This window comes from Mustela putorius, unplaced genomic scaffold (assembly GCF_011764305.1).
Source record: "Mustela putorius furo isolate JIRA1106 unplaced genomic scaffold, ASM1176430v1.1 tig00003899_pilon_pilon_pilon, whole genome shotgun sequence".
In the NCBI taxonomy this organism is placed as follows: domain Eukaryota; kingdom Metazoa; phylum Chordata; class Mammalia; order Carnivora; family Mustelidae; genus Mustela; species Mustela putorius.
Window position 1 is genome coordinate 18,225,127 of NW_025422048.1, and position 26,727 is coordinate 18,251,853.

The window sequence follows — 26,727 nt, forward strand, 5'->3', positions numbered from 1 at the left end:
AAGGTTCCATCTATGTTCCCATTCTTAGTCACCAAGTAGTTATCATTGTATAAAGAAATAGTTAAGAATCCTAATTTAGTAACAATTAAAAAATATTTTAGTGAATCCTGTAGTATTAGTTTCAACTTGCAGAATCTTGCCAAAAGTATGAAATTTCTATACATGCACATACAAAATTAGTGCTTTACTCCAGAGACTGACAGAATGCTTTACTCTTTGGAATCCTCTAGAATGAGGGTCAGCAATGGTTTCTGTAAATGACAAAATTATAAATATTTTTTTAAAGCTTTTATTTATTTATTTGACACAGAGAGAGAAATCACAAGTAGGCAGAGAGGCAGGCAGAGAGAGAGAGGGGGAAACAGGCTCCCCGCTGAGCAGAGAGCCTGATGTGGGGCTCGATCCCAGGACCCTGAAATCATGACCCAAGCCGAAGGCAGAGGCTTAACCTTCTGAGCCACCCAGGCACCCCGACAAAATTGTAAATATTTTAGGCTTCATGGGACAAGAGGCAAAGTTGAGGATCTTATCTACAACTTTTTGTTAATACAGGTCTCCTAATGACAGTGGAATTTATTTAGGGATGCTGAAATATGAATTTCATATACATATACATATACTTTTTATGTGTTACAAAATATTATTCCTCTTTACTTTTTTTCAACCACTTAAAAATGTAGAAAGCATTCTCACCATCTGGCCATACAAAAGCAAGCAGGCCAGATTTGGCTCAGGAGCTGCAATTTGCCAATCCTTACCCTAGAACATAAGCTCTTAGATAGTGGGTAGTCCAGAGCCCAGCACCAATGGTGAATTCTGCGAGGGCTTTAAATTTCCTGAGGAGTTTCATAGACTAGTCCACAGCTTTCCAGGAAGTCCAGGATTAAGGCAGACTAGGGCCCACCATTCTAGAGACAATCACTGACTTTTAAGAGGCATTTCCTTAGGCTCTGGTCATTCCTAGGTACTGTGCCTTCGCTCTTGGGAATTCCTACCCTAGTAGCTAATACTGTTCGAGACACTGAGGGTAAGTAAGTGTCTAGATGATCTTGTTATTCATGAATCAGTTGTGTCCACCATTCTTGTTCGCTTTTTAAGACTCAGAGGAAGCTGAAATTCCACACCTCTGGTTCTCAGAGGGAAAACCTGATATTTTCAAATATTTAGGAAATAATTTAGGTTTGAGTGAATATCTGAAACATATGTAAGTGTCCAGACCATTTCAGGCTATAAATAGAAATGAGATTCAACCCACTGGGAATTTTTTCCTTTAAAACCCCATGGATGGGCTCTTGTTAGCTCTCCTGATGGGAAGAACTATAGTAGAGGTATAGGCAGGATGAAAGTTGCTTATTAAAACTGAATGTGTGGGCCAGCTGGGTGGCTCAGTAGGTTAAAGCCTCTGCCTTTGGTTCAGGTCATGATCTCAGGGTCCTGGAATCAAGCCCCGCATCGGGCTCTCTGCTTGGTGGGGAGCCTGCTTCCTCCTCTCTCTCTGCCTGCCTCTCTGCCTACTTGTGATCTCTGTCTGTCAAATAAATAAATAAAATCTTAAAAAGAAAACAAAAACTGAATGTGTGAGCTTGCAGGCTGCTTAACAGGTAGCTGTTAGCCAAAGCTAAGCTATTCAAATTCATGAAATGGAGTAGTTACTCTGGGGCAGAGGTGGTGGTAGGAAAACCAAAAATGTCTATTTGAAAGTAAATAAGGACTATTTGAAAGTAAAAAGAGCGCAGGTGGCTCAGTTAAGCGTCTGCCTTCAGCTCAGGTCATGATCCTGGGGTCCTGGGTTCCAGCCCCGGGGCGGCCCGTGCTCAATGGGGAGTCTGCTTGAGGATTCTCTCTCCGTCTCCCTCTGCCCCTTTCCCTACTCAAGTTGCTCTCTCCCTCTCAAATATATAAATAAATATTTTTTTAAAAATTCAGTAGTTTTTAAAGAGAATTGTAATAATGGTTCTCACATTCATAAAATGCAAAAAAGCAAAAAAGTATCCAGGAGAAAGAGTGCGGTGACTTCAGTGGGAAATTTACTGTGAACATCAGAGAGAAAAGAGACTTAAAACAGAGTACTCTTGTGTGGTTCAAATACAGAGTTTTTACTCTGGGAAAGAGGAGAACCTGAAGCCAGCCTGCAAGGCTCATTGCCTGCATGTATGGTATCATTGGTGGCATGGTTTTTAGGTTAAAAGCAGAAGCACAAGAGAAGACACCTTTCAAAGACATTCCATCAAGAAGACGTAATGTGGCTAATTTGTGACTTAAAATTATGTGCCTGGTTTGACCAGTTTACCAATAAATTTGTTACTCAATGAGATTGGTTGGTCTAAAGCAACTCCTATGTGGGAATTTATATGAGACGAAAAAGAAACCAGAAGAATCAACGGTAAATTTGGGTCTGACTTAGGCTTTTCGAAAGAATGTGTCCTTGTGTAAATAACAGAAAGAAACTACTTACCTCTAATACCTTTTTTCTCTTTTAAACATACAGACTTCTTTTCCTATGAATCCATCACTTGCGGCTAATCCTGGAATGGCTTTCAATCCTTACTTACCTCATCCTGGGATGGGCCTGGTTCCTGCTGAGCTCATACCGAATGCCCCCATTCTGATTTCTGGAAACCCGCCTCTCGCATTGCCCGCAGCTGCTGGTCCCAAACTGATGCGTTCGGATAAACTGGAGGTATTGGAGAAATATACAAATACCTATAGGGTAGATACTAACCTCATGCACAAAACAACATACTCAGAGCCCGGGGTTGTGAATGCCTAAAATAAGTGCACCTGCGTTTCTAGCTTAGGGAATACAGCCTCGGTAAAAGGGTAAAGGTGCTCCTATGCAGTTGTCCCCTGCTGTGAAGGACCTTGATCCGCTTGTACAACAGGTCAAACAATGTTTTAGCATGCCCAGCCACGGATTTGCTGTGGAACAGGAAGCCTGGTGGGAACAATCCTTTTCCCCAGGCTCCTGCTTTAGAGACTGCAATGAACTGTATTTTTAATGAGTCTCTACTTGCTAGAATAATCAAACGGGAGGGATAAAAAAACATAGACTAACTCTCTATGAATGCAGAATGTGAAACGAGTATCATAGTGTCTAAACCTTTTTCTCCGTCTTAAGAAAGACACCACCCCAGCCCACCCCCTGCCTACGAAAAGGCAATGTAAAAGAAACTTCAAAGAGCATTTTGATTTACGCAAGTCCTTCAGTCTTCTCTTGTCATTCTTCATAGATTGAAAGAAATAGCTAGTCCGTTTCCTACAGAGTCAACGCCATCAGCTGAACTTGAATGCCTGCACTGTATCGTAGTACAATCTGATTGGACACGTAGCTCAGTTGTGATCCACGATTTTGCTGGGAAAGATTGCGTGCTTGTGTGATAAAGACTCATCTCGGACTTGAGCAAAACAGCCCCCTCTTGCAAATTTGGCTAATTACACTTCAGGCTGTGAATTAACTGGAAGATTATAAAGTGGTCTTCCACAGTCCTTTTAAGCACTTCTGTTTCAACGTAAGGAAAACAGACAACTTTCCTTAGGAGGGAGCAGAGTGTTTTCTTCCCTAGGACTAGAAATGTCTAGGTTTACACCTCACAGTGATTATGGCTTTACCTTATCCTTCAGCTTTGTAGATCGTTCCTAAATGGAAGACAAAATCACGTAGACTACTGCCCTCACACTCGCTGGCAAGTAAAAGCTAATCACCTTCCAGGCATCAGTGTGATGTGTGTTTTGTTTTGTTTTAATTTCAGGTTTGCCGAGAATTCCAGCGTGGAAATTGTACCCGTGGTGAGAACGATTGTCGCTATGCTCACCCTACGGATGTTTCCATGATTGAGGCAAGTGATAATACCGTGACAATCTGCATGGATTACATCAAGGGACGATGCACCCGGGAGAAGTGCAGGTACTTTCATCCTCCTGCACACCTGCAAGCCAAACTCAGGGCAGCTCATCACCAGATGAACCACTCAGCTGCCTCTGCTATGGTGAGTAGGAAGGAGGCAGGTGTTGGGGGCCGTTGCGGGGTAATGATAGTATGTTCCCCAGCGTGTCAAATACCCTTGTAGCCATGATCTTGGATGGTCATGAATAGATATCACTCTGAATAGCCAGGGTTATGAGCTGGAGAAGAGAGAACCTGTTTATTCTGCTTCATTCACTGAAATTTTCTCAAAATAATCATTTCAAAGCTTTGCTAATGATTTTTCATCGACTGTGCTTTTTTCCCATCTTTAGAGGAAGGCTAAATTATATAATTTAAACGGGAAATTATTTTTGAGTGGTTTTTGATAGCCTGACTCATTCTAATAACCTACAAAGGCACTAAGTTACCTCTTGGCCCCATGAGAGATGCTCTGCTAGTAAGGATGCTCTGCTAGTAACACGCAACACTCCAGTGTGATGGGTTGAGAAACAGGAATTGGAGTTATTTAAGTTGGTCATAGCTGTCCGTGACTTTGATAAGCAACTTGCAGTTTCTTTTTTGATGTGAGCCTTTCCTCGTGTTATAGGGTATAATAATCCCAATAAGGGGCCAAACCCTGATGAAATCTCATGTTTCTGGGCTGTAGAGGGGAAGAGGAAAATACTCACCCACATGATCCTGAAGGCCACGACAGGAACTTGCCTCTTCCTAAAAGAGATATATTTATTTTCAAACATCTCTATTTGTGAAGAAGGTTTTCCTCACATTGAGTCAAAATCTACCTTGCCATCACCAGAACTTAACACTGATTTCATTACACAAAATAAGTCAGTCCCTACTCTGTAGGAGTGGGACTCTCGTGTCTTTTTTCTAAGGCAAATACTCCAAATATCTCTCAGTTTTTCCCAGGGAGGGTAGATGGAAGCACACAGCACCAGTTCTCTCCCTTGATCTGGAAATCAATCTGTTGATGAATTTTGAAAAAAACTTTACCAAGTGGTTTTTGTCTTAAATTCTTTCAAAGGAAGGGATTTTAAGCTACGAAAATAGCAAGGTCTCCAGAATATTCAGTGCAGGTGTGGGTCTGTAATAGAGAGGAGGAATGCAGTATGCCCCCAAGAGGAAAGGTTCTCATATGCCTGGGATGGTCAAGGAACTTCTTGCTTACACCATTGAGCACGTGTTTCATGCTCAGTCATAGGGTCTCCCTATGTATGTGTCTATTTCTCCTGACTTGGGTGAATTTGGTAGAAGACATAGAAGTCAGCCCCAAATTTCCATGTAGAGAGTTAACTATTTATTACCTGATAGGCCTTCATTTAGTAGTCGTGAATACCAATATAAAATTCCTTTCTGAGTAACTGATCAGAGCAGAATCTTAGCAGTAAGGTCAGATTGGCCACCAGAATTGGTTTGAGGTAAGATCAAGTAAAGGAGGCTCCTTGAAGTAATATAAGCTTTCTGGAATGCTACTCAGTCAGCAAAAAAGAAAAGAAAGCAGTCTTGCCATTTGCAATGATGTGGATGGAACTAGAGGGTATTATACTAAGCAAAATAAGTCAGAGAAAGACAATTATCATGTGATCGCACTGATATGTGGAATTTGGGAAACAGGACAGAGGATCATAGGGAGGAGAGGAAAGAATAAAACAGGATGAAACCAGAGAGGGAGACAAACCGTAAGAGACTCTTAATCATAGGAAACAGACTGAGGGCTGCTGGAGGGGAGCGTGTGGAGGGCTGGGGTGGCTGGGGGATGGGCAGGAGGGAGCGAGCACCATATAATGAGCACTGGGGTTTAGAGAAGACTGAGGAATCACCGACCTCTACCTCTGAAACTAGTAATACACTATATATTAATTAATTGAATTTAATTTTAAAAAATTTAAAAGATAAATAAAAGAAGCCAGGCATTAAAAAAATGTAAGCTTTCTATATTTTTAAAGATTCAGAGCTGAAATGCTTCGTAAAGTTGTGTTTTTTTTTACCTGCTTCATGTTCACGTACGTAGCTCAGCTTGACTTCACCAAAAGCAGGTTGCACACATTTAAAAGCAAAAGAGAGAAAGGGTAAATATTTAGTTCCCGTAGGAAAATAGAGATAGCTTTAGACTTTGAGATCCACAGGAAAAAGGAGGTCATGGCTTGCCCCCTTTTTGGCGTATAGAATGCTAGTCACTCAACATAAGGGTTCCTGTCTCCTTAAGAATTTGGAGCATACCCGAGTTTTATCGCCCGGACATATTTTTAAGTCACGTGTAATTTGCTGACAAAAAAAAAAAAATGTAAAAAGTCATGTCAAACTTCTCCAGTGAATCTGATCAGGGGCAGATTTGACTGAGTATTATAAGCACAGTGGGATTTTGAAAGAAGTGCAGACACGAAAGAAGGATTTTAAATTCTAATGCATTTTAGAATTAAACCTGACAAGGACTTAATGAAGCCAGTGATACATCTTGAAATGAACAGCAAGCATCTATAAATGAGAATTGCATGCATTTTGCTAACTGTGTCACCTGGGTGAGGCGGGTAGTGGGGAAGAAAAGAATTTATTTGCTTTTCCCTTATATGTTAGTTGAGACAAGCACAGTTCTGGATTTGGACCCGAAGCTCTTCCATAATTTGGATTTTGTTTTATGGAACTACAGTATCAGACTCTGACCACCCGACATCTGTTTTATCACCTATATGCCCTTGATCTCCTAGATCCATGTTGGAATTTGAGCTGGCAAAAATCCCTTTCCTGCTCTATCTGTTGCTTCTGCTCATCTCATTGTAATGGATTCAGGAATGAACATCCCCAAGGTGTTAATTTCAAATGATTATTTGCTGTTAAGCTTCAGGTCACATCTTGCTCAAATGAGGAGGCCCCTTTTTATTTGCCTAAATGAGTGAAGTTGAAAATCGGGGTTTTTCCCCAGTATGTTTATTTCCCATTTGGAACTAAGTACTCATCCAGTCCGTTGCTCAGTGGATAGGCTACCGTGGCAAAGGGTTCCCGGGCCATGCCTTATCTAACTGCTGCTTGCTCGCTTTGAGTACATTTTTTTACCTTCTCTGGTGCTATGTATTAATCCCTCCCTCCCTCACAGGCCCTCCAGCCTGGTATGCTTCAACTGATTCCAAAGAGATCGGCACTTGAAAAGACCAATGGTGCCACTCCGGTCTTTAACCCCAGTGTTTTCCACTGCCAGCAGGCTCTGGCTAACCTGCAGCTCCCGCAGCCGGCATTTATCCCTGCAGGTGAGAACAGGGCTCTGGGCCGCGCTAGAGATGTTGTGAATGTGTACAGCGCACACCAGCTGCCAAAGAGCTTTAAAGCGAGCACTGTCTGCGGGAGTTTGGGTTGGAAATAAAATAAGGCTTTTAGACTTGATCTGCCAGTCTATAGCACCAAATGTTTCTGTGATTCCTTAAGAGTAATGGTTCGAAATCAAATGAGAAAAAAACTGACTGTCAACATTTTTCCTTTTAGCATTTCTTAGTTTTTGCTTCTGATGATTGTTTCACTTGGTTCGGTCTCAAACTAATTCCTTGACTCTTAGGTATCACTTGAAAAGACACTGGTCATCCCTCAAAAAAAAAAAAAAAAAAAAAAGTGTTTCCCAGCTTCAGCATTGCAACGATACATAATCTGTGTATCTTCGATATGCCAAAGATAGTGATAATAAAACTACCCTTGAACTTATAATGTAGTTATAAGACAGTATAGCGTGTGTGTGTGGGTATGTGTATATATATCTCACATACTTTTATCCTTTAACTCTTATATCAATTAATATAAAAAATAGAGCAGTTTACCATATTTTCCTGATACTATGCAGGAAATTTTGTTACCTTCTACATTCAAATGTATGTAATAGCATAACAGTTTTGTACCAAATTGAACAGAAAATTTTGTTCAAATAAATATCATATATAAGGGGAAATACTGTTCTTCCTGTGGTTCAGTACTTAAGAATGATCATATAGTCTCTTAGGAATAAATTGAAAATACTAACCACTGGGAGTACAGTAGATTTTTTTTTTTTACAAGAATCATAAATGCCCCAGTTGGGAAACTATTATTAAATGAAGCTGACATACTTTCAAATTAGGTTAGAAAGCCTTATTAATTGCATAAACATGCTAAACACATGGCATTGTATACCTACACTTGAAAACACCCATTGGTTAATTGATAAATTAATCAGCTAATTAATTTAGAAGGAAACCATAGAAACCCAGTCTTTAGTTACTAACCACAGTAGTTCTTTATTTTAAAAACAGAAGTTTTATAATTTTTAGATTTTTTTTGCTGGATATGGCTAAGGTATAATCTAGACTTAGAAACGAAATATCCAGAAGAATCCTTTTCCCCTCAATTAATAACAAAATTAAAATCTGTCAGGCTCAGTGCCCCCTCTTGATTAAAAGCCTATTTGGCCTATGTTCATAGTCATGTTCACGGTTGTGAGGTGGATGAGGCTGTGGTAATTTAAATGCAATTTAAGCGAAGTAATTCCTTTAAGGAAAAAAATTAATGTTCATTTTTATACCTAAGAATCCAAGAATTACTTTGATTACCTGGGTTGGGGAGCTTAAAACTAAGCTGTAATTGTAAGCATGGGGTTTACTGGATTTGCATGTGCTCATTAATTAATATTGCAAAGAACATCTTTCTAGTTAAAAATGATTTCTCTCTGTAAAGATTTAATAATGAAATCTCTCTCCTTTACTTTTCACGCTTTTCTGCATGGTGTACAGGGCCAATACTGTGCATGGCACCCGCTTCAAGTGTTGGTAGGTTTTGTACAAACATTCTCACCTTTTTTTAATCCAAAAAAGTGTTTTTCTGTCATGACTGTGAAAGAGATGAGTGACTGGGTGATGTGGTTCACGGGCCACTGGCTTGGGAGGAAGGGGCATTTGGAAAGCGTCAGGGCACAAAGAAGAGAGAAAGCAATGTCAAGAAGCTTGGAATGGTATTGTGTTCTGCCTTTGCTCTATGGAAGGCCGAGCGTATTAACCACAAAAGTTGCGAGAAGGTACTTGCTTCTCACTCTAGTTTCAACACTGTGGCTAGGGACCTTTCCCTCTCCCGCTATTATAATGCAGATAGACCATCATTGGAATCATTTATATGTATATACATCCTAGAAAACCAGTTGCACGCTAAGCTATAAGCAGGTTAGGGTACTTCGTCCCAAATAGGAAGAAAGTAAGAGAATTCTGCACTTTTGTATTTTAAAGCTGGTAGTTTAGCACCATTTGAACATTTTCTGGAGAGTGATGATTTCATAGGGTGCTGTCTGTCTCACATCTCTGTAGAAGGACAACAGTGCTACACTCTTGAGTCCTAGGTGATCTCCACTGGAGCCCAATGTGGACCCTGCTATTTCTCTCCTTTCTTCCTAAAAACTGCAGCTGAAGTATTTGGAAGCATTTCCTTAGCCAGCCAGAATGGGAAGTTTCATTCTTAGCTTTACATTTGTTGCTTTCAACATGTGATTTGCAAAGTCTAACAAAACAGTTCTTCCGCTCCTACTCCCGCCAGAGTTCTCCAGAAGATCTTTAATCATTCAGTACTCTACGTTGACAAGGGATGAGTTAGGCTAAGCCAGAGCCTTCTCTGGTGTTCTGGGATGAATTCCATGGTGTTCTGGGAGGAAGTGCCAGGTGCATGGGACCCAGGCACAACAGAATCTTTTCAAAATGACTCTTTGGGGATATTTGATTCTTAACAATCTACCCACGGATCCTTTAATCAGTCACCAATACATCTGGTAGCCGTCTCAAGACCATTTTTACCATCACTAACACTGAAGAAGAGAGGAAAGAGACTTGTTTGCATTGTAGGAGCTCGCAGTCCCTCCAGCCCATGGGCATAGACACAGGGAGGAACTGTCCCACCGCACCCCCCACCCCACCATGTCCTAGCCATCCAAGACTTTTCATACTTTTTGAGAGTTTGCCACAGCCTGACGTCTGTCCTGTTGCTTGACCAGAGCAGATGCAGAACCCCAAAGGGCCAAACAGGCTTACTGAAACAAAAAGATCAAAATGACACGCAGTAGTAGGACTCACGAACCTCCAAGGCAAGGGTTGACCCCTGGCCTTAGAGGTGGGGCCTCCATTACGGAGCTGTCGGCTGTTCCCTGTAGAAAGTAAACCATGTCCACTGATACTAACAGGAGCAACACGCATGTATGATTAGAACAGACTTCTACAAGTTGGTAAACTGCTTCTTTGTCTTCACATTTTGTGACTCTGCCCCCTATCTTTTCACCTAAGAGCTCTGTGTAGGAATGTAAACTGCATGCTTTAGTGGCACTGCTTCTGGTATAGTTGGTGTGCTCCGAAAGGGAAAATGAGGGTGGTTTTAGAATCAGCAGGTGATACACTAAGGGAAGTCTGTAGGTAATGGGTAACTGGAGATACGCTTAAGGGGTGACTACAGGATTTCTGTTAATCACCGCTTGGGGTACATTTGTGGCTTCTGTGACATTGTTATATATTGATTTTCCTCTCTCCAGGCCATTTGCTTTCTCTGTAGACGTTCAGAAAATCTGAATTCAATAGATGTAGACATAAATTATTATATATGCACACTCGCCATTCGCGCCGTGCCATTCACACGTTAATTCCTTAGTTTGCCTTCCAGAATGAGCTAGAAACGAGAAAAGCATCCCAAAACCTTTTAAAATGAGATACAAACTAGAAAAAGTGGGGGGAAAAATCCTGAAAGAGACGTGACAGCTGCTAGCCCTACAGTCCTTGCTTTAATAATTGTGATGAAGACAAGGTTTTGTCGGATATTTACGAGGAAGGACCCCTTGTGTGTGTTTGACAAACAGCCTAGGTTTCCAAGGGATTTGCCAGAGGTGTACTTTAAAAACCTGCGTGCATAGCCCACTGTATTCTTCATATACTTGCCCACCACATACCACCGGTCAAACTGCCATTTGTGTGTGTGTGTGTGTGTGTGTGTGTGTGTGTATGTGTGTGTAGATCAGGTAAGTCTACCTGTAACTGTCTCTTTGAACTGCCAATCTAGTGATGATACTCAAGTCTCTAAGTTAGTGAATATGTGTGTGTGTGTGTGTGTATAGATCAGGTAAGTCTACCTGTAACTGTCTCTTTGCACTGCCAATCTAGTGATGATACTCAAGTCTCTAAGTTAGTGAACCCAAGCACCAATTCACACTTTCCCACTCACATTTCAGATGTGCCTTCCAGTCACTTGTCTGCCTGACTAGGTATTCTGATAGCTAGCCTTGGTAAAATCAGCTTTTGTCATACGCACTCATCATAACCCCTTCCGACAATGTGGCCTTTTAAGTCAACTATCTAATGGGATTCTGCTAAACAACGAGCTGTTGAGAATGATTCCATTTTCCTCAATGGTGACTATAATTGGCTTTCCCCTTTTCTCTTTTTAAATTTTTCCCCCTTCCACGCTGTGTTGCTTTGCACTGACTGTGATTGCATGTTGCACCCCGGTGTGTCCATTACGATGATGTCACATGGCTTGTTGCTGGGGTACCTACCACGCCCCATCCCATCGTTTCTGTCCTGGTTGCATAAACCCTCCACCCTCCCGTGTGTTGCTTCCATGGTTTCCTACTGAAAGTGCCCATGATGCACGGCGCGCCTCCTACCACTGTGTCTGCGGCAACAACACCTGCCACCAACCTTCCGTTCGCTGCGGCGGCTACAGGCAATCAGGTTTGGCTATTTCTTTTACCTGTTCAGACCTAGACAACGACCGTGTGTTGGTAAGGCCCCGTATATGCCTTTGGGATTGGCGAGAGACATTGATCTGTCCTCCTGTGTGTTTCTTAAGGAGTCGTTACATTTTGTGTATCTTCCTGCAACGAACCAGCAGTTTTCTCATTTTGAATTAGTTACCAGAGGTCGCTCTTCCTATACTGTGCTCACGATCGCTGCTGTCACACCAATCCTCAAACACATATACGAAGTACTCCTTGAATGCTTCCTCATTGGTCAAGAGAAGAATTGGTTTTATTTTATTACCATTGTTTCGGTTATTGTGTTTGAACCTGCACTTAGTACTATCATCGCCTTTTACCTTCACACCTGCTGGAAAGAAAGCCAAATAATGCACTTCTTTCCAGGGCTCAGATACCCTTACCATTACCCCGTGATGACATCAGAGATGTCCCACTGACACTCTGATGCTCGGTGACACTCAGTGATGACACCAGAGATCTCACACGGGCATTAGATGTGCTTGTGTTGTTGTGATTTTCATTTGCTTTAGGTATTTACAGGCAGAGTCCCAAAACAAATTTTAAACTGGGGGAGAGTCTCCAAATTGTCATGAGATACATATAGCAATCATCATGTAACATGAGGGCCGTTTTGCCTTATTAAGGTGGTAACCGCGCTTTAAGACTACACGTTCCACCGCTGCTTCAATTACAAGTGTGATAACCACACAGCACACAGAGCATTAATCCACTGGGGTAATAAGCCACATTCTAATCCACGCTTTGCAAAATTAACTATTAGTGGATATGGTTAATATGTTTCAATTTTTCTGCAGAATTGATTATGCTTTTTAATTGCCATGTCCAGTGAACAAAATAAATGGGATTCTTTCAAGAAACTATTTTAATCTACAATCTTTTTTACTACTATAGATACCCCCATTATCAATAGATGAACTGAATAGCAGCATGTTTGTTTCACAGATGTAGAAGTTACCAGTAGAACAGTAAGTTTCTTTAAGTATTAATATGAATATTATTTATAGATGATATCTTTTATTTACACAATTGCATTTGCTAAAGGCTTTGGTAAATATTTTCATTAATAGGCATTGCTTATAACTTAGAGCTTGAGTTTAGCACTCCAAAATTTCCAAATTGAAATGTGGAGAACAAATACGCAATTTTTTTCTGTGAAAAAAAATGACAGCCAGTACTGTTTTCCCAATGAGCTTACAAATTCTGAGATGTTTTCCTGTTATTAAAGGAGTGTGAGTTGTCAGCCCAAGGCACAGATCACTTTTGAATATTAATTCCTTAACACTTTTCTACCTTCGTTGTGTTGCTGTTGTTGAAGCAAAGTAATTTTGTTACAGTCTGACTACAATGAGTATCTTAAGAGACAGCAATATGCTTCTCCCATGATGTCGTAAAAGATCGTGCATTTTATGCTCTGCCATTTTGTGTTGCTTTCCATGTGAGTCTATCAGAATTGCTCCAGCTGTTTTGAATTTTGAGTGACATAATTTAGTAATGTAATCATTATTTTCATCAAATTGTGGCTTTTTTTTAAATTGTTGTTGTTGTTGGATTCCCTCCCCCCAACCCCCCACCCCTTTGATCTCCCATTTACCTGGTCCAGAGCCAGGCAAAGCACACACTTAATTTAAGCAGTCCTTCACTTGGAAATGTGACTTTTCAAGCCAATTAGGACTCCTCGGTATCTTAACTAATGACTGATAGGGACTTATTAAGCAAGTGTATGGATTCTAAATTGCGTATATTAGTCATTGAAAGTTTGGGGTTCTCGGGGCTGGAATGTTTCATTTAATTGACAGAGGTGATGGTTCTGTTCTCTTGGTGAACTAGTTCCCCAGAACCTGGCTCAGAACATGAACTCCTGGACAGAGCCTATGGCTGACCGCCCATTAGACCATTAGACAAACAAGTCCTTTCAAGCATAAGGAATGTTTTTAAAAGATCCCTTTGAATACATGGAATAATGGAATTAGCTATAGATCATAGTTGTTTTCAGAGGAGTCATCTGGGACGGTGGCAACTTGGGATCAGCATCCAACATGAGCATACAGGTTTTGCAAACATCTGCCTGATTCTCATGGACTGCTCTACAATAAAGTAAACAAAAGTTGTCAAACATAATGACGAGCTTTCCAACAGCTCCTGTTTGAGAATCGTGATTCCTTTTCACTAGATTCCATTGGAAACTTTAGATGTATTTGGCATACCATAATCACTTCCGTGTGTAACAGATCTTGAAAATTTCTCCAGAGTTCAAAAACGTAGTTTTGTAAAATGCTATATACCTAAATCTCACACCTTGGCTATTTCTGCATGGCTCCAAACCATTCAGATAAAAAAAAAGTTTCAAGTATATTTAATATTTGCATGTTTCAAAATGGTGAGTATCAAACGTGTTTTCCCAATGTACATTTGAAGGAAGTTGAAGGAAGTGGAGAGATGTGTGGCTGTTCATCCACACATTCAGGCATTGTGTGGATGACGCCTTAAATGCCTGAGCACGTGCCTGTCACCTTCGGGCGATTCTGAACACTAGCGCTCAGTGAGGCCATGAACCGTCATGCCGTATGACTCTCTGTGACCCTTTCCAACAGCCCCATTTTCACAGATGTAGGATATGAAACTCGAAGTGGGGGATATATTGGCAGTTCACATACAGAACTGGCGCAAGAACCAAGTATCCCGACTCCTACTTCAATAACCCCTTACTATTTCTCACTCTTTCTCTCTTTTTGTTTTGTTTTGTTTTCCATTTCAGTTGAAATTCTGAACAACAGAGTTACGGAGTATCAAGATCTCTCCATGAGAACCTCCATATGGCCTTTCCATGTATATTCTCGTAGGTCCTCTTCTACCAATGCAACAATAAGTGTGGTGCGGTCAATATATTAAACAAAACGCATAGACCAACCAACAGATTCAATTGACAAAACCAGTAAAGCGTTAAACAGTCAGTGGAGATGTTAAAACAGCATAGAAAATGAGTAACTACCATTTATCTTATTTGAATTAGTAGGTAGAACGTGACCGTAAAGTTTTGTAGTCTGTTGCATTATTCTTTGTGATTTTCCAATAACCATTATGCTGAGTGAATCTCCACAGTGGGTAAATGTTCGTCTGTTTTGAAGTGTTACCTTACTGTTTTGTTTACACAGTAGTCTATTGGGTTGATTTAGAATGTAACAAAGGTATCCAGTACCATTTTCCTCACTGTTGTATTGTATTGTATTGTGGTGTGTTGTGTTAGATTTTTACATACTATAGTGTTTTCCTCTAGGTGTTTGGTGTTTGATTTCAACTAAAATATTACTAACGGGAAACAGAAATATGTGCGTTTGAAAAACATAACAGATTAATGTTAATATGCTTTCTCTCTCTTCAGAACATTTCTGTAAGTTTCTTGAGGCAGACATTCATTACAAACATGCATGTGTATAATTTGTACCTGCCGATCTGACCTTGCATAATACAATCACATGACTAGGGTTTTTGGAGGGAGAGAGAAATAATTATCTGCAGAAAAAAAAAAAACAGGGAACTTCTGAAAATATGAACCCCTAATGTCATTCCTCAAAAAGCTTACAGAATTACAGTTCACCCTTAAAGGAATTTCTCAGCATTTATGTGAAGTGCCCATTACGTTTCTTGTGGTTCAAGGATCCTATCTCCTAGGTTAAGCATCTAAAGCTGAACTATTTGTCAATTTCAGCTGAATATTGGTATTTGGAGCTTTAAAAGTATGCTTGATTGTAGGTTATAAATTAAACAGGAAGGTGAGGGCGTGGAGATAGTTTTCACATTTTAGAGGAAAGTGCTGGAAAACCATTGCAACGTGACCTTTTATACAAGTGCCATTCTCTGGCTGAAAATGGTGCATTCTCTTTAGACTACTCTGAATAATAGGCAATCTTGCAAAAGTCAGGGTGAAAGGGAATTGGTTCCAAGTGAGGCCTTTCCTTCCCAAATGGATAGTCTTCCCCGCTGATCACAGCTGGAGCGTGAATATAGGTCTGGAGAAACAGTGGGGGTGAGGAGGAGGGTAGGAAGGCATTTCAAGTGAGTCTTTGGTTTACTCACAACTGCTAGAAAGGCCGTCCACAGTTGACTTTAGCTTCTGTTCACACGAATTTCCAGTTCTGTTGAACACTTCAACGAGGGAACCAGCCTCTGTGTCAAGTTGCCTTTCCCAGACTTTATTGACAACAGAGCCATACCGTAACCAAGCCTTTTTTTGTTTCTTCATTTAGATTTGTTTGTTTTTATATGTATTTGAAAACTGTAATAGAGAGGTTCTCAGCACCCTTTGGTTGAGACAGACCAGCTGTGCTCCATGGAGTTGAGCTGAATTCACATTACTAATCCTCCTGAAATAATTGTGTGACCAAGTAAAATGGTTCCCTAAGATACTTCACATCAACCTAGGTTTAATATTTTCTACTAAATACATATTCTTTCACTAGAAAGCATACAGTCAGCAAATTTAATACATATAGCGGGTTTGTTTTCCTTCGTGAAAATGACAAGCCAAGAGAAAATTGGATTTAGGATTCCTTAAGCTGGCTAACAGCATTTGAATCACAGAACAACGGAGTTGGCACAACCTTCTCAAGAGGGATGAAACTAGGGCCCGGGGCACATGACCTGCCCATGGCTACCTACCTAATCGGTGGCAGTGAGACCCAGAAAAATCTCCCAACTTTTGGTTGTTCCTCTGTTTCGTGCTGTTGGTGCTTCAGAACATTTGAAACTCTAATCCTAAAGCAGATCCATTCTGCTCAGAATACAAATGAGCAAAATTAGCTGCACGTAGCTGATAACCTGTTGTTCCTGATGCTCCATCCCGAATCACGGTCATCAGTCATTTCTAAATGGTCTTGCTTGTGTCAAGACACTGTTGTCTGTTAACAGTATTGCCTGGCTTTAGAGAACCAGAGGGGTCCAGACTTTGACCTGTTGATTCTTTGAACCACTTCATTTCTGTTTCCCAAAATCTTAACCTTGTGAAATAACTTGTGTATAGATCCTGTGCCAGTGCCTCTCCAGAAAGGCAGAGCTAATCCCACAAACCCAGGAAGGAAGCACCCAAGCTAGTCTGGGCTTCTTCCTTAAGGGAGATAGAGATGTCTTCAGTGTGAAACGAACTCTTTTGTGTAGTTTTGATGTTTTGATACAATGTACTGTCTCACTTAACCCTTTAAACTTCTGTCGAAGATGTACGTAGACCAGAAGTGTAGTGTACTGTGGTTTTTATGATGCTGTGAGCGCTGGAAGACATCAGTGATGACTTATTTTTCAGTAAGAGTTCAGTGAAGGATATTCAGGTAGTTGGAGTTTGGGGTGCCACAATATTTGAAAGAGTTGGCATTGTAAAAGTTAACTTTGTAAGTGAATTTAAAGAAAGAAGATTCAAGGCTCTAAAGTTTTGATCAGATGCAAAAGAACGTTGACAAAAATGTAATTGTAAGATAGCACTCTTTAAACTAGTTGTGCAATGATAGCACTCTTTAAACTAGTTGTGCAATGACTTAATGCAGATTCTCTTTATTCAAGAAAAGAAACAAAGAAACGAGAGTCATTAGACTATAAATTTCCAGTTAAAAAGTCAAGTCACAAAACTAATCAGTGACTCTAAACAATAATTTACTGGATGAATTGTATATATAAAATTCTAACCACTTGTGATTCTTAGTTGACATTTTATAAGCTTTGTATTGTACAAGGGCCTCTTATTTATCCACAATTATTGTTTTTGTCTGTTTCTCTCAGCCTTTTGCAAAAATAGGCAAGAGTACTGAAACTTGGATAAAACAGGTCAGGTATACAGAGAAAACAATCTAATCTAAAAGTTATCTGTTAAGAAGTTTTTAGTAGTTCAAAAAAATTTTTGAAGGCACTATGTGAACAGAAGTATATTTTAAAGAGGGATTAAGATGAAATTAAAACCAAATGGATTCATAAAATTGCTATTTAAATACAGTATTTACTTTTGCAATTGGAGCATGAATCTCTAACCAACTGTTGCATTTCATCTCACTTGTCTAGACTAGAGTCTAATTTGTAGTTCATTGTCAAGTGAAAAGCCATCTTCTCCCTCCTCCATCAACCTTTGCCATCCGTTTTTGAACATGCGAAAGCACTTTGATCTTGCCATTAAGTGTTGTCCTGTACCACGGGGCTGTGTTCACTAAGGTTCCAACTTACATTAGTCTGTAGGGTAGGCTGTGATGCACAGTGTGATTAGAAACTGGAATCCTCTTTCTTTTTGTCCTTTCTCCATTTCTACACACATTGAAATAGAAGTAGAAAAATAGGCTCTCTCCCAGTTGTGTTGACTAGATGTAGGAAGATAGTGACCTCATTGTTAATTTTACCAGTGCCTGTCGAAGGCACCAGAAGAATAGTATCTAAAAGAGTATCACAAATTTGTTTGCAAACTTAGTTGATAGCATCCTCAAACTGTAGATAATGATTGCAAAGATAGGTTCTGAGCACCAAGTCACTAACTGGTGCCAGGTTTTCATTTTTCTTTTGAGTTTTTAAGGTTTTTATTAGACTACATTTTTGTATCTCTAAGTCACTAACAAATTTAACGTTGCAGGAGAGTTAGAGAGGAGTGTAAGATTTACTACATGTACTCAACCCATCTAGATAGCTTCCAAACTGACACCGAAACATGACAAAATGTAGATTATAGTCCGTAACTATTCTTTACAGTTCAGAACAAACTTAACTTTATATACAAATCATAATTTTTAACTAATTATATTTAGTTGTTGCGTTAGCAACAAAACTACAACATGGCTACCTTTAGACACGTGGTTTTTGTGATAATTTTACTTGTTAACTATACATGGTTTTTGACAGTATGAGCATGTAGAAGGTACAGCTCAAAACTCAGAGAACAGATCTGGCTAACTTTGTCTTTAATCCCACCTTGCCACGCAAAAGCTGCATTTGTGTCCTTGTTTGACTTTCTCATCAAAAAGTTTACAACACATGGATTCTAGAGTCAGGCTTTATAGCGAATAGAATTTGTTGTGTGGATAGGGTTATTCCACAGTATTTCAACTTCAAAACGTGATCATTGCACTTCTAATCTATTACCTGACCTTTTTTCATAACGTTACTTACTCTGAATCTGAATTATTCTAGGCAGGAGGCATAGCTGTCCCTACAAAAATTCTCTTTTCTGGAATTACATACCCACCCCAACACATCCAGATGAGGGTTAGAGAAAGATGGATGTGTATTTTGAAATGAATTCATTCGTATTTGTAAAACCTTGTGTAAAAATACTGTGGAATGACCCCTTAACAGTGTTTGAGAGACATATGCTGCAGTTAACTGATGGTCTCAGTTAGGGTGCGACTGTGTGAGACACACCTTTTTTGCACTTATGTACATAGTCCATGAACGCTATGCTTGGAGCTTTTGTTTTTTAAATATAAGAGATCTGTGATAATAGCGAAAAAGTTAGTAAGATAGTTATTTCTAAGGCCTTGAGAAGGAGGGGGGGTTTGCTAGAAGACTTAGCTAAAGCACGATGTTGCTTTGCTGTTGAGGAGGCTTTCTGGTTTGCTACGGTTCACCAATAGAAAAGACTTGTAACAGGTTAGGGTCACCTTCAGCTAGCTAACAGCACTGACCAAGAACGAAGATCCCTCATGTTTTTTGCAAAACCAGTAGGAAAGATTGTTGACTTTTTAGATTAATCTCCACTGTAAACATACACACACACACACACACACACACACACACACACCCCAGGCAGGTTTCTGAAAGGTTTTCTTTTTTCAATGGTTGCAATTACCTTCTCATTTTGATCAACTTAGATTTCATGTTTCACGGAAAAGTACCAATTGAGAGGTATTCCTTACATCAGTTAATATCCACTTAAGTGACCATTAAAAGTGTTAATGTTCATCACTACTTCTTTAAAACGCAGATCCCAAAACCCAACTGGCAACCATTGAAAGACTTAATTTCACAGTTGCGTATGGCCAGCTCAGGGCATTTCATTCCCTCCAACAGAAGAAGAAAGAAATGATCCTGGCTCAACTTTATAAATGTTTTTACTTACCTTATACCTGTTCAGTGGAAGCTGTCCTCTGACTTGCCTTTACCGGATTAGAAAGTGCTTCACGGTGCCATACAGCCTCCTACTGTTTTAACTAAACATAAGAGAACCAGCCCAAATCTCACATATTTAGGAGTTGGAAAAGGATGTTTCAATCAGACCATTTCTGTCAATTTCAGCTCCCCGATCACCTACCATTCCCCCATCTAACTTTTTGTTGCCTCCAGGCAATGAGGTCAGAAAGGTATGAGGATAGGTCACAGGAGGAAGTGAGAAGGAACATAGGTTCCTTCCTTGGAGAAGGAACCCACCCTGGGAACAGGGGAGCTGGTATCAGTATCGCTACCCATCTTGCTGGTTCTCCCTTACAGAGAGAGGAAAACGAGCCAAAGCCAGAAAGCAGTCCAAGCCTTACAGTTGTCCAATAGCTCAGGGTCAGTTGGTTAGAAATTTCTGTCTTTTTTTTCCCCCCCTTCAGCCCTTAATCACTCAAGAGTCAGCTCTGCAACTAACAGCCTGACCATCTGACCAGCATCTGCGCTGGTCCACTTGTAAGCATTCACACATTCTATAGTTAGGGACTCCCAACTTCCACCTCACCACCAGCATATTTTCCCTACTTACCCTGTGTTCTTGTTTTGATAGTCCTCTGTGAACCTATAAGCCACAACAATATATTTTCATAAAGCCAAGAGAAATATACAATTTTAAGTGAAGAATCATCTATAATATAGTAAGTATGAACCGAAAAGCATCACAAAGGAGAACCAATTAATTGATGACACATTATCCATGCTGACCACCATTGGGTCACACTCTTTGGAGCTGAAACACAGGGGCTGTGTTTCGGTGAGTCAGATTAGAGAAGGAAACATAACAAAAGATGAGATGACTTGAGACCCAAAAAGGATCTCTGCTAGTAAACCCAGGAAAGGGCTTCACTGGACTAGTCCATACAGTTTCCAGCCCCTCCACTTGCCTCTGCCTAGGAAAGAACTACCCAGTAATACTCCAAAGCAGCCTGATTCCACAGAAATTTTATCTTTAAGTAGAACCCATCCTCAATAACAGTAGACCAAAAAGAAAAAAAATGTACCACTTTAAGTCCCAACTATTTGAAGTTATTGCAAAAATTCTCACTAGTCACCTTCTACATCATAATCCTTTAATTTCTTTCTTAAAGTACCTCTGTAACAAGACCTAAAAGTAACCCCACTTTAGGCCATGCTTTTTCTCCCAAAACACACAACCTACAGATTTATCTGTCATAGAACTGCATGGTTGCAAAGCTTTATTTCTGTATACGGATGCTGTCTGTTCGTGATGGAAACCAAATTACTCTGTGTTGCTGTCTTTTGTGTCTAGCAGTTGAGAGAATGAGACGACCATCCTATTGTTGGGTTCTGGGGTTGCCCTTTTCAAAATAAATTTCCTTTTATTATTGTTGTTGCTGCTTCAGTTATTAGCAAATGAACCATTTGTTATCATACCCCCAAATTACAATCATTTAAATTTTCATAAAAGATGTTTCCCAATGTATTCTTTTTTTTTTTAAGGGCTAACATTGTGCATTTATGTAACAACAATCCAGTACAATGTAGAAAATGGAGCACAAATTTGGGACAAAAGAATGTCAATTTAAAAATACCTGTAGGTAGGACAATTATTAGCCATGTGCAACAATTATGGATTTAAATAATGACCACTATATTTTACAGATGAAAACTCTTCCCAACATATTTTGCCTCCAAAATGCCATAGTTCATTCCCTCAACTGCTGTCAATAGGGTAGATGCTTTGATTTTTTTTTTTCCATCCACCACCCCCAAGTTATAGTGCTGTACTGCTCATTTGTGTTTAGAAGTGTGCATTATGCAAATCACTTTAGTATGCTACTTGTGTTGTTTATTTTTTGGTTCTTTTAATAAAATGCATAAATTTCATGGTTCTGTCTTTTTTTATGAATCCGTACTCATACATTAGGAGTTTACTTAAAAGCTATTCCTGTTCTAGTACATTAATCCTAATATTTAGTAATTCTAGCATAAAATTTAAATTTATGACTTGGTCCCAAGTTCTGTTTCATACAGAGAAGAAATTTATTTCCAAATATACCTGAAGTATTATGAATTACATAGATAATACACTCATTGTATTAGGTGTATTATTTCTCTGATATTGAAGTTACTAACACAAAAAAGGTACATTTGTATTTTAGTAAAAGAAAACTAAACATTTTGAGATAATGCTTGCTGGCTTCTATTGTGCTTCAGAAATTCTGAGGCATTTCCTAAGATACGTTATTCTAAGTTCTTATTTTCCAGTTACTCGTTTCTATCTTGCATCTTCAGTGGAACATATGAAACCCGAGTTGTTTGTTCCATTCCCCGCCCCCCAAGATGGGCATCAATGGTTTGGTAACAATGAAATACGTGAATTTTTCCATCACAATGTTTTCTCTCATTTAAAATTGCTTTTCACTAACAAATGGCACTGGAAGAAAAGATAATCATTTTTGTTCTTTAAGAAAGCAACATATAACTCGGTAATACTTTATTCTGTCAGGTTTCTGAATACTTAAAAACACTGGCCACTATTTAGTAGTCAGGCTGATAGAAAACAGAGGTGAAGAGGCTTTGGAATACTCAAATCTTTCTTCACGTGTCTAGAACTGTGCTGGGCGCCGAGGAGGAGGTCCAGTGTCAGCTGAGTCCTACAGAGCTAAGCGCTCCCTTGTCCCCCGTGCCCCACTTTACTCTTTCTGAGCGTGGTTCCCACGGTGGCATTTCCCAATAAGCCAAGTTGGAGCCCTCGGGTGTGTTGTCCAGGTTTCTGTGAGTCTGTGATAATCCCAAAGTGAAGACCAGTTCAGCATATAGACATTAACAAAAGGTCTTTGGCCCCTTCGGAATTCAGTTTATGTCTTCTTGGAAACTGGCGCGTGATAGGTAAGAATTCAGGGAGGCATTCCCAAACCCCATCAAAATGGAGTTTCTATCAGGCCGGGGGGAGGCTGACCCTCAGGCAAAACTGGCTGTACGCTGTTGACCTTGGCACTTTTCAACCTCTATTCAGCAGCCTTCTAGGAGCCTCCTTTTCTCATCCCCCATGGTGGTCTCTGGCTCTCTAGAAGCTCCATGATAGCAACTTATCAGACCTGCTCACCCAGACAGATCCGGACTTCATTCCTTCAGAACTTCCCCGTTGGGCATCTCAGGCTATGGAGAGCAGCTCAGAGCTGAGATCTAGGACACCAGTCACACCACAGTGTTAGACTGGCAGTATTTATGGGCTGCCCCCTGGGAGTATTTGTATTTAAAAAGTCATGACTCAGGGCATCTGGCTGGCTCAGCCAGCAGAGCTACATGATGCTTGATCTCGGGGCCCTGAGTTCGAGTCCCACATGGGGTGTAACATTTACTTAATAAATCAAAAAAAAAACAAAACAAAAAGGCATGACTCTCCGGTGGCCAAATACCAGAAGGTCGCATGTCTAGATGAGGGATAGATGTTTTTTACCAGAACAAACAGCATTTAGCCACTATCACATGTTCTTTGGATTAGTGGCACAGTCATTCACCACCTCAAGAAGGCCCAAAAGGAAGATTCTTGCAATTTGGCTATTGTCAGGAAAGTTCTGATAGAATAATGAACCTAAAATACTGACCAGATAGTAAACATTCCAAAATTCCACAGGCCAGAATCCGCTCCCGTGGTCAGTGTCTATGGTAAAGAATGACACAGGATAGGCCGAATCCATGACCCCGTTTCTCGAGGAGCCTAATGCTGACACTTGGCTGATATTCAACAGAGGGACACACAGATTCTGATGTTTTTCTTTACCCTTTCTTGTACGGGCCATGCTCATTTAACTGAGTCTGTCTAGATTTTCCTTTCAGTGCTCAGACTTAGCTTTTCCCTTAGGCAGGAGGACCGTGGTATGTGGGAACTAGGAGCTGAGAGCTCCAATGAGAGCACCCGGATGGAAGGGTGACGTTTGTGAGAGGAACAGTGGGTCTGATTCCTGTCCTCACAGATGCCCAACGCAAAGGGACAGCATTCCAAAATGGAACTCAGAAGAAGAAATCCGTGTGAGAAGGGAGTTCTGGTCAGTGTAGCCAGCATTTTGGTGCCGTGCATGGAAATGGGGTGTAGTACGTAGGGAAGGCAGAGCACCTGGGGCAAAGCGGAACACATGCAAGAAAAACTGTAGGTTTTCCTGATAAGAATGAAGGAGGTTGCCTCCCCTACCCCATGAATGATTCAGCACATTGCATGTATGTATAGGTACAAAGAGGGAGATGGATGAATGATCACAGGGTAACAGTGTGCCCACAGCAGAAAGCAGTGGTGACCAACACTGGCTAAAGCAGACACCTCGGCCATTACCAACAGGACCCGAGAGAGTGCCGAAGGAATCTGGAGAGTCTCTGCAGTCAGCCTGCTTCTAGAGATGCTATGGCTACAGAAGGTGATGGTCAACTCATTGAGGGTCAATGTTGGTCTTAAGGAGAGGGTAGAGAAGAATGGGATTGGGACGGAAACGTTGCCTTTAGCCTTCATGAACTGAAGAGTTGAACATTTCTTTTCTTGGGGGAAATTGGCAGTTAAGAGAGAAACACATCTGTGTTAATTATATATATATATACAAATATATATATACACACATATATTTATGTATATGTAGTGAGTGGTTATTGATGTGCCTTTGTCAACGATTTAATAAACATATGTGTAACTCATTCAACGTGTTTTGGCTCTTGTCAATGTCTATTTACAAAGCCCCATGTTAAAGAAATCTTTTGATGTGTTGTTAGAGTAGGAAAAGCTAAATTCACATGAATCCAGGCATTGAATGGTCAAAATTTGGGGCCCCAAGTAGGGGCTGCTAATAAATGAGACTTTGGTTCCTCACTGAACCTCACCATAAACTGAGCACTAGCCAAGAGTAGAGACAACTGTAGTAAGCAACTCCCTTCTCCTGAAGGACACCATCAGAGATCTTATAGATCTTGAAGACGCTTGGGATTCCAGAGTCACTGGGATGAGATTGTGGGGCCAGAGGGGCACATGAACCATTCGGGAAAAATGGCGGAGGGGCAGACATGCGGCTACAACCACAACTTTAGCCCTCTACTCTCCACATCCAGGAGAGAAGCCCTTCTGGTAGACATAGACATACACAGGTCCAGATAATGTTATGGGGCTTAGGGAAAGTTCAATCCAAGAATAATCTTTTAGTAATAACAGACTAAGAAAAACCTTAAATAGTATTTTAAATTATTATCTTGCCCACAGTTAGTGCTATGCCACTTGACCCTTCTCCCTCCCAATCTACCCTCCGCATTATCACTGGGGTCATTTTTCTAAGATGGAAATTCATTATTTCTCTTCCCTGACTATAAATCTCCCAGATCTCTTCACTGCCTCGTGGGATAAAGCCTACACTCTTAATACAGCAATATTCTGTGCTCAGGCCTTGGGCTTGCCCTCTGTACAACTCCAGACAAACCAAACCACTGTTGGGGAAATAAAACGAAGAACAAAACCTTCCAACCCAAAAATCCTCTCCACCAAGGGGACATGAGGACATGGGGACACTGGAAAGCTTAAGCCAAAGGTAGTAGTGAAAGAAAACACTTTTGTTATTGGATGAACGTTGAGCCAAAAGGGGATGCACACCATGGGCAATCCACTAAGGAAATTGCAAAGGCAGAAAGGAATCACCCCCTTATATAGCCAAGTGGATGGAACCCAATACATCCATGTTTACAAGGTCAATAATTACTGGTCCTCGGGTAAGAAGACTTGACAGCACCTTTTGCCATTCGTAGTTGGTTCTAACTGTATCCTGTAACTGGGGAGACCACTGGTGTTGACTTGATCCATAGGAGAAACAAACTTGTCATATCTTTACCCCTGAGAGATAGTTTTACGAATTGAAGCAAGGTGTCCAGGAAAGTTAAGCTGTGACCCTCCTACAGGAACAAAGGTCTGGGGTTCCACAGCCCTTGGTGTTTGCATTTCAAAGAGGGGGCTCCCAGGTCCCTGAGAAAAAGTGGGGGATTGCGAGGCTAGGGAAAGACTTGTTTAGCCATTACTAAGATTTATGTACACTTGACAAGGACAGAGGAAGAAATTTAGTCAGAAAAGGGAGGGGTGAGGAGAAGTCCCTTCTCTTATTTCCAGCAAGGAAAACTAAGCCTCTTCTTTTTAATTTGTATTTTCCCTCTCACCACTCACGTTTCCCAGATACATACTACAGTTTCCCATACCTTTGTGCAAATTTCTCTCTGCTCGAAACACCTTCCCTCTCCTTCCTCTCTTTTGAAACTCATTATTCAAGGTATAGATCAACTCTCAAGTCTTCCTTGAAGTCTTCTCTGGCCTTATCAGATATCACTGAGATGCAGATAATATTTACTTAGTGCTTATCAAGAAAACTCAAAGCTCAGTAACCACCTCTCACATTGTCTATATTCATCCTCCATTAAACTGGGCTTCTCAAGGGCAAGAACCAAGCCTCGTCGATCATGGTATCCTCTATGATGCCTTGGAAAGTAGCCATGCAGTAGATGCCTAATAGATTTTTGGAGAAATTATCAACTAGGGAATCAGAGCACTTTTACTGTAAAACAAAACAAAACAACAAAAAAAAAAAACCCCAAAACCCTCATTCAAATAAAAGGGATTTGTGTAATGATACAGGGAAATTTTACAAATTCCTATCACAGGAAGAACAACAGGACCTCACAGAACTGGAAAGTCATCACGTAGCTTGTTTCTTCTCTCTCTGTCTCTCTCGATACATCTGCTTCTTCCAGAATCATAGTCTTATCCTAAGGGTCCGTATCAGTGATAGCCTGCACCAGAAGCACCTGTAAGGCTTGTAAAACATAGGTTGCTGGGACCCACTCCGGAGTCTCTGATTTGGTAGCTATGAGATGGGGTACGCAAATTTGCATTTCTAACAAG

At 40.5% G+C, this 26,727-nt stretch overlaps 1 protein-coding gene across 8 annotated transcripts in view; it reads left to right on the forward strand.

The window, feature by feature from the left end:
• The window catches only part of MBNL3 (muscleblind like splicing regulator 3), a 113,938-nt gene extending 92,243 nt beyond the window's left edge, over window positions 1–21,695 (forward strand). For 4 of the 8 annotated variants that reach the window (XM_045068098.1, XM_045068097.1, XM_045068103.1 and 1 more), the window contains 7 exons: window positions 2,489–2,680; window positions 3,750–3,986; window positions 7,017–7,167; window positions 8,671–8,706; window positions 11,537–11,631; window positions 12,570–12,643; window positions 14,434–14,523. In XM_045068098.1, the coding sequence (XP_044924033.1) occupies window positions 2,489–2,680; window positions 3,750–3,986; window positions 7,017–7,167; window positions 8,671–8,706; window positions 11,537–11,631; window positions 12,570–12,626 (768 nt within the window). In that variant the 3' untranslated portion in view covers window positions 12,627–12,643; window positions 14,434–14,523. Of the gene's footprint in view, window positions 1–2,488; window positions 2,681–3,749; window positions 3,987–7,016; window positions 7,168–8,670; window positions 8,707–11,536; window positions 11,632–12,569; window positions 12,644–14,433 lie in introns of all 8 variants that reach the window. The other 4 variants (XM_045068100.1, XM_045068099.1, XM_045068101.1 and 1 more) reach the window with 4 other exon arrangements.
• Window positions 21,696–26,727: the final 5,032 nt, after the last annotated feature.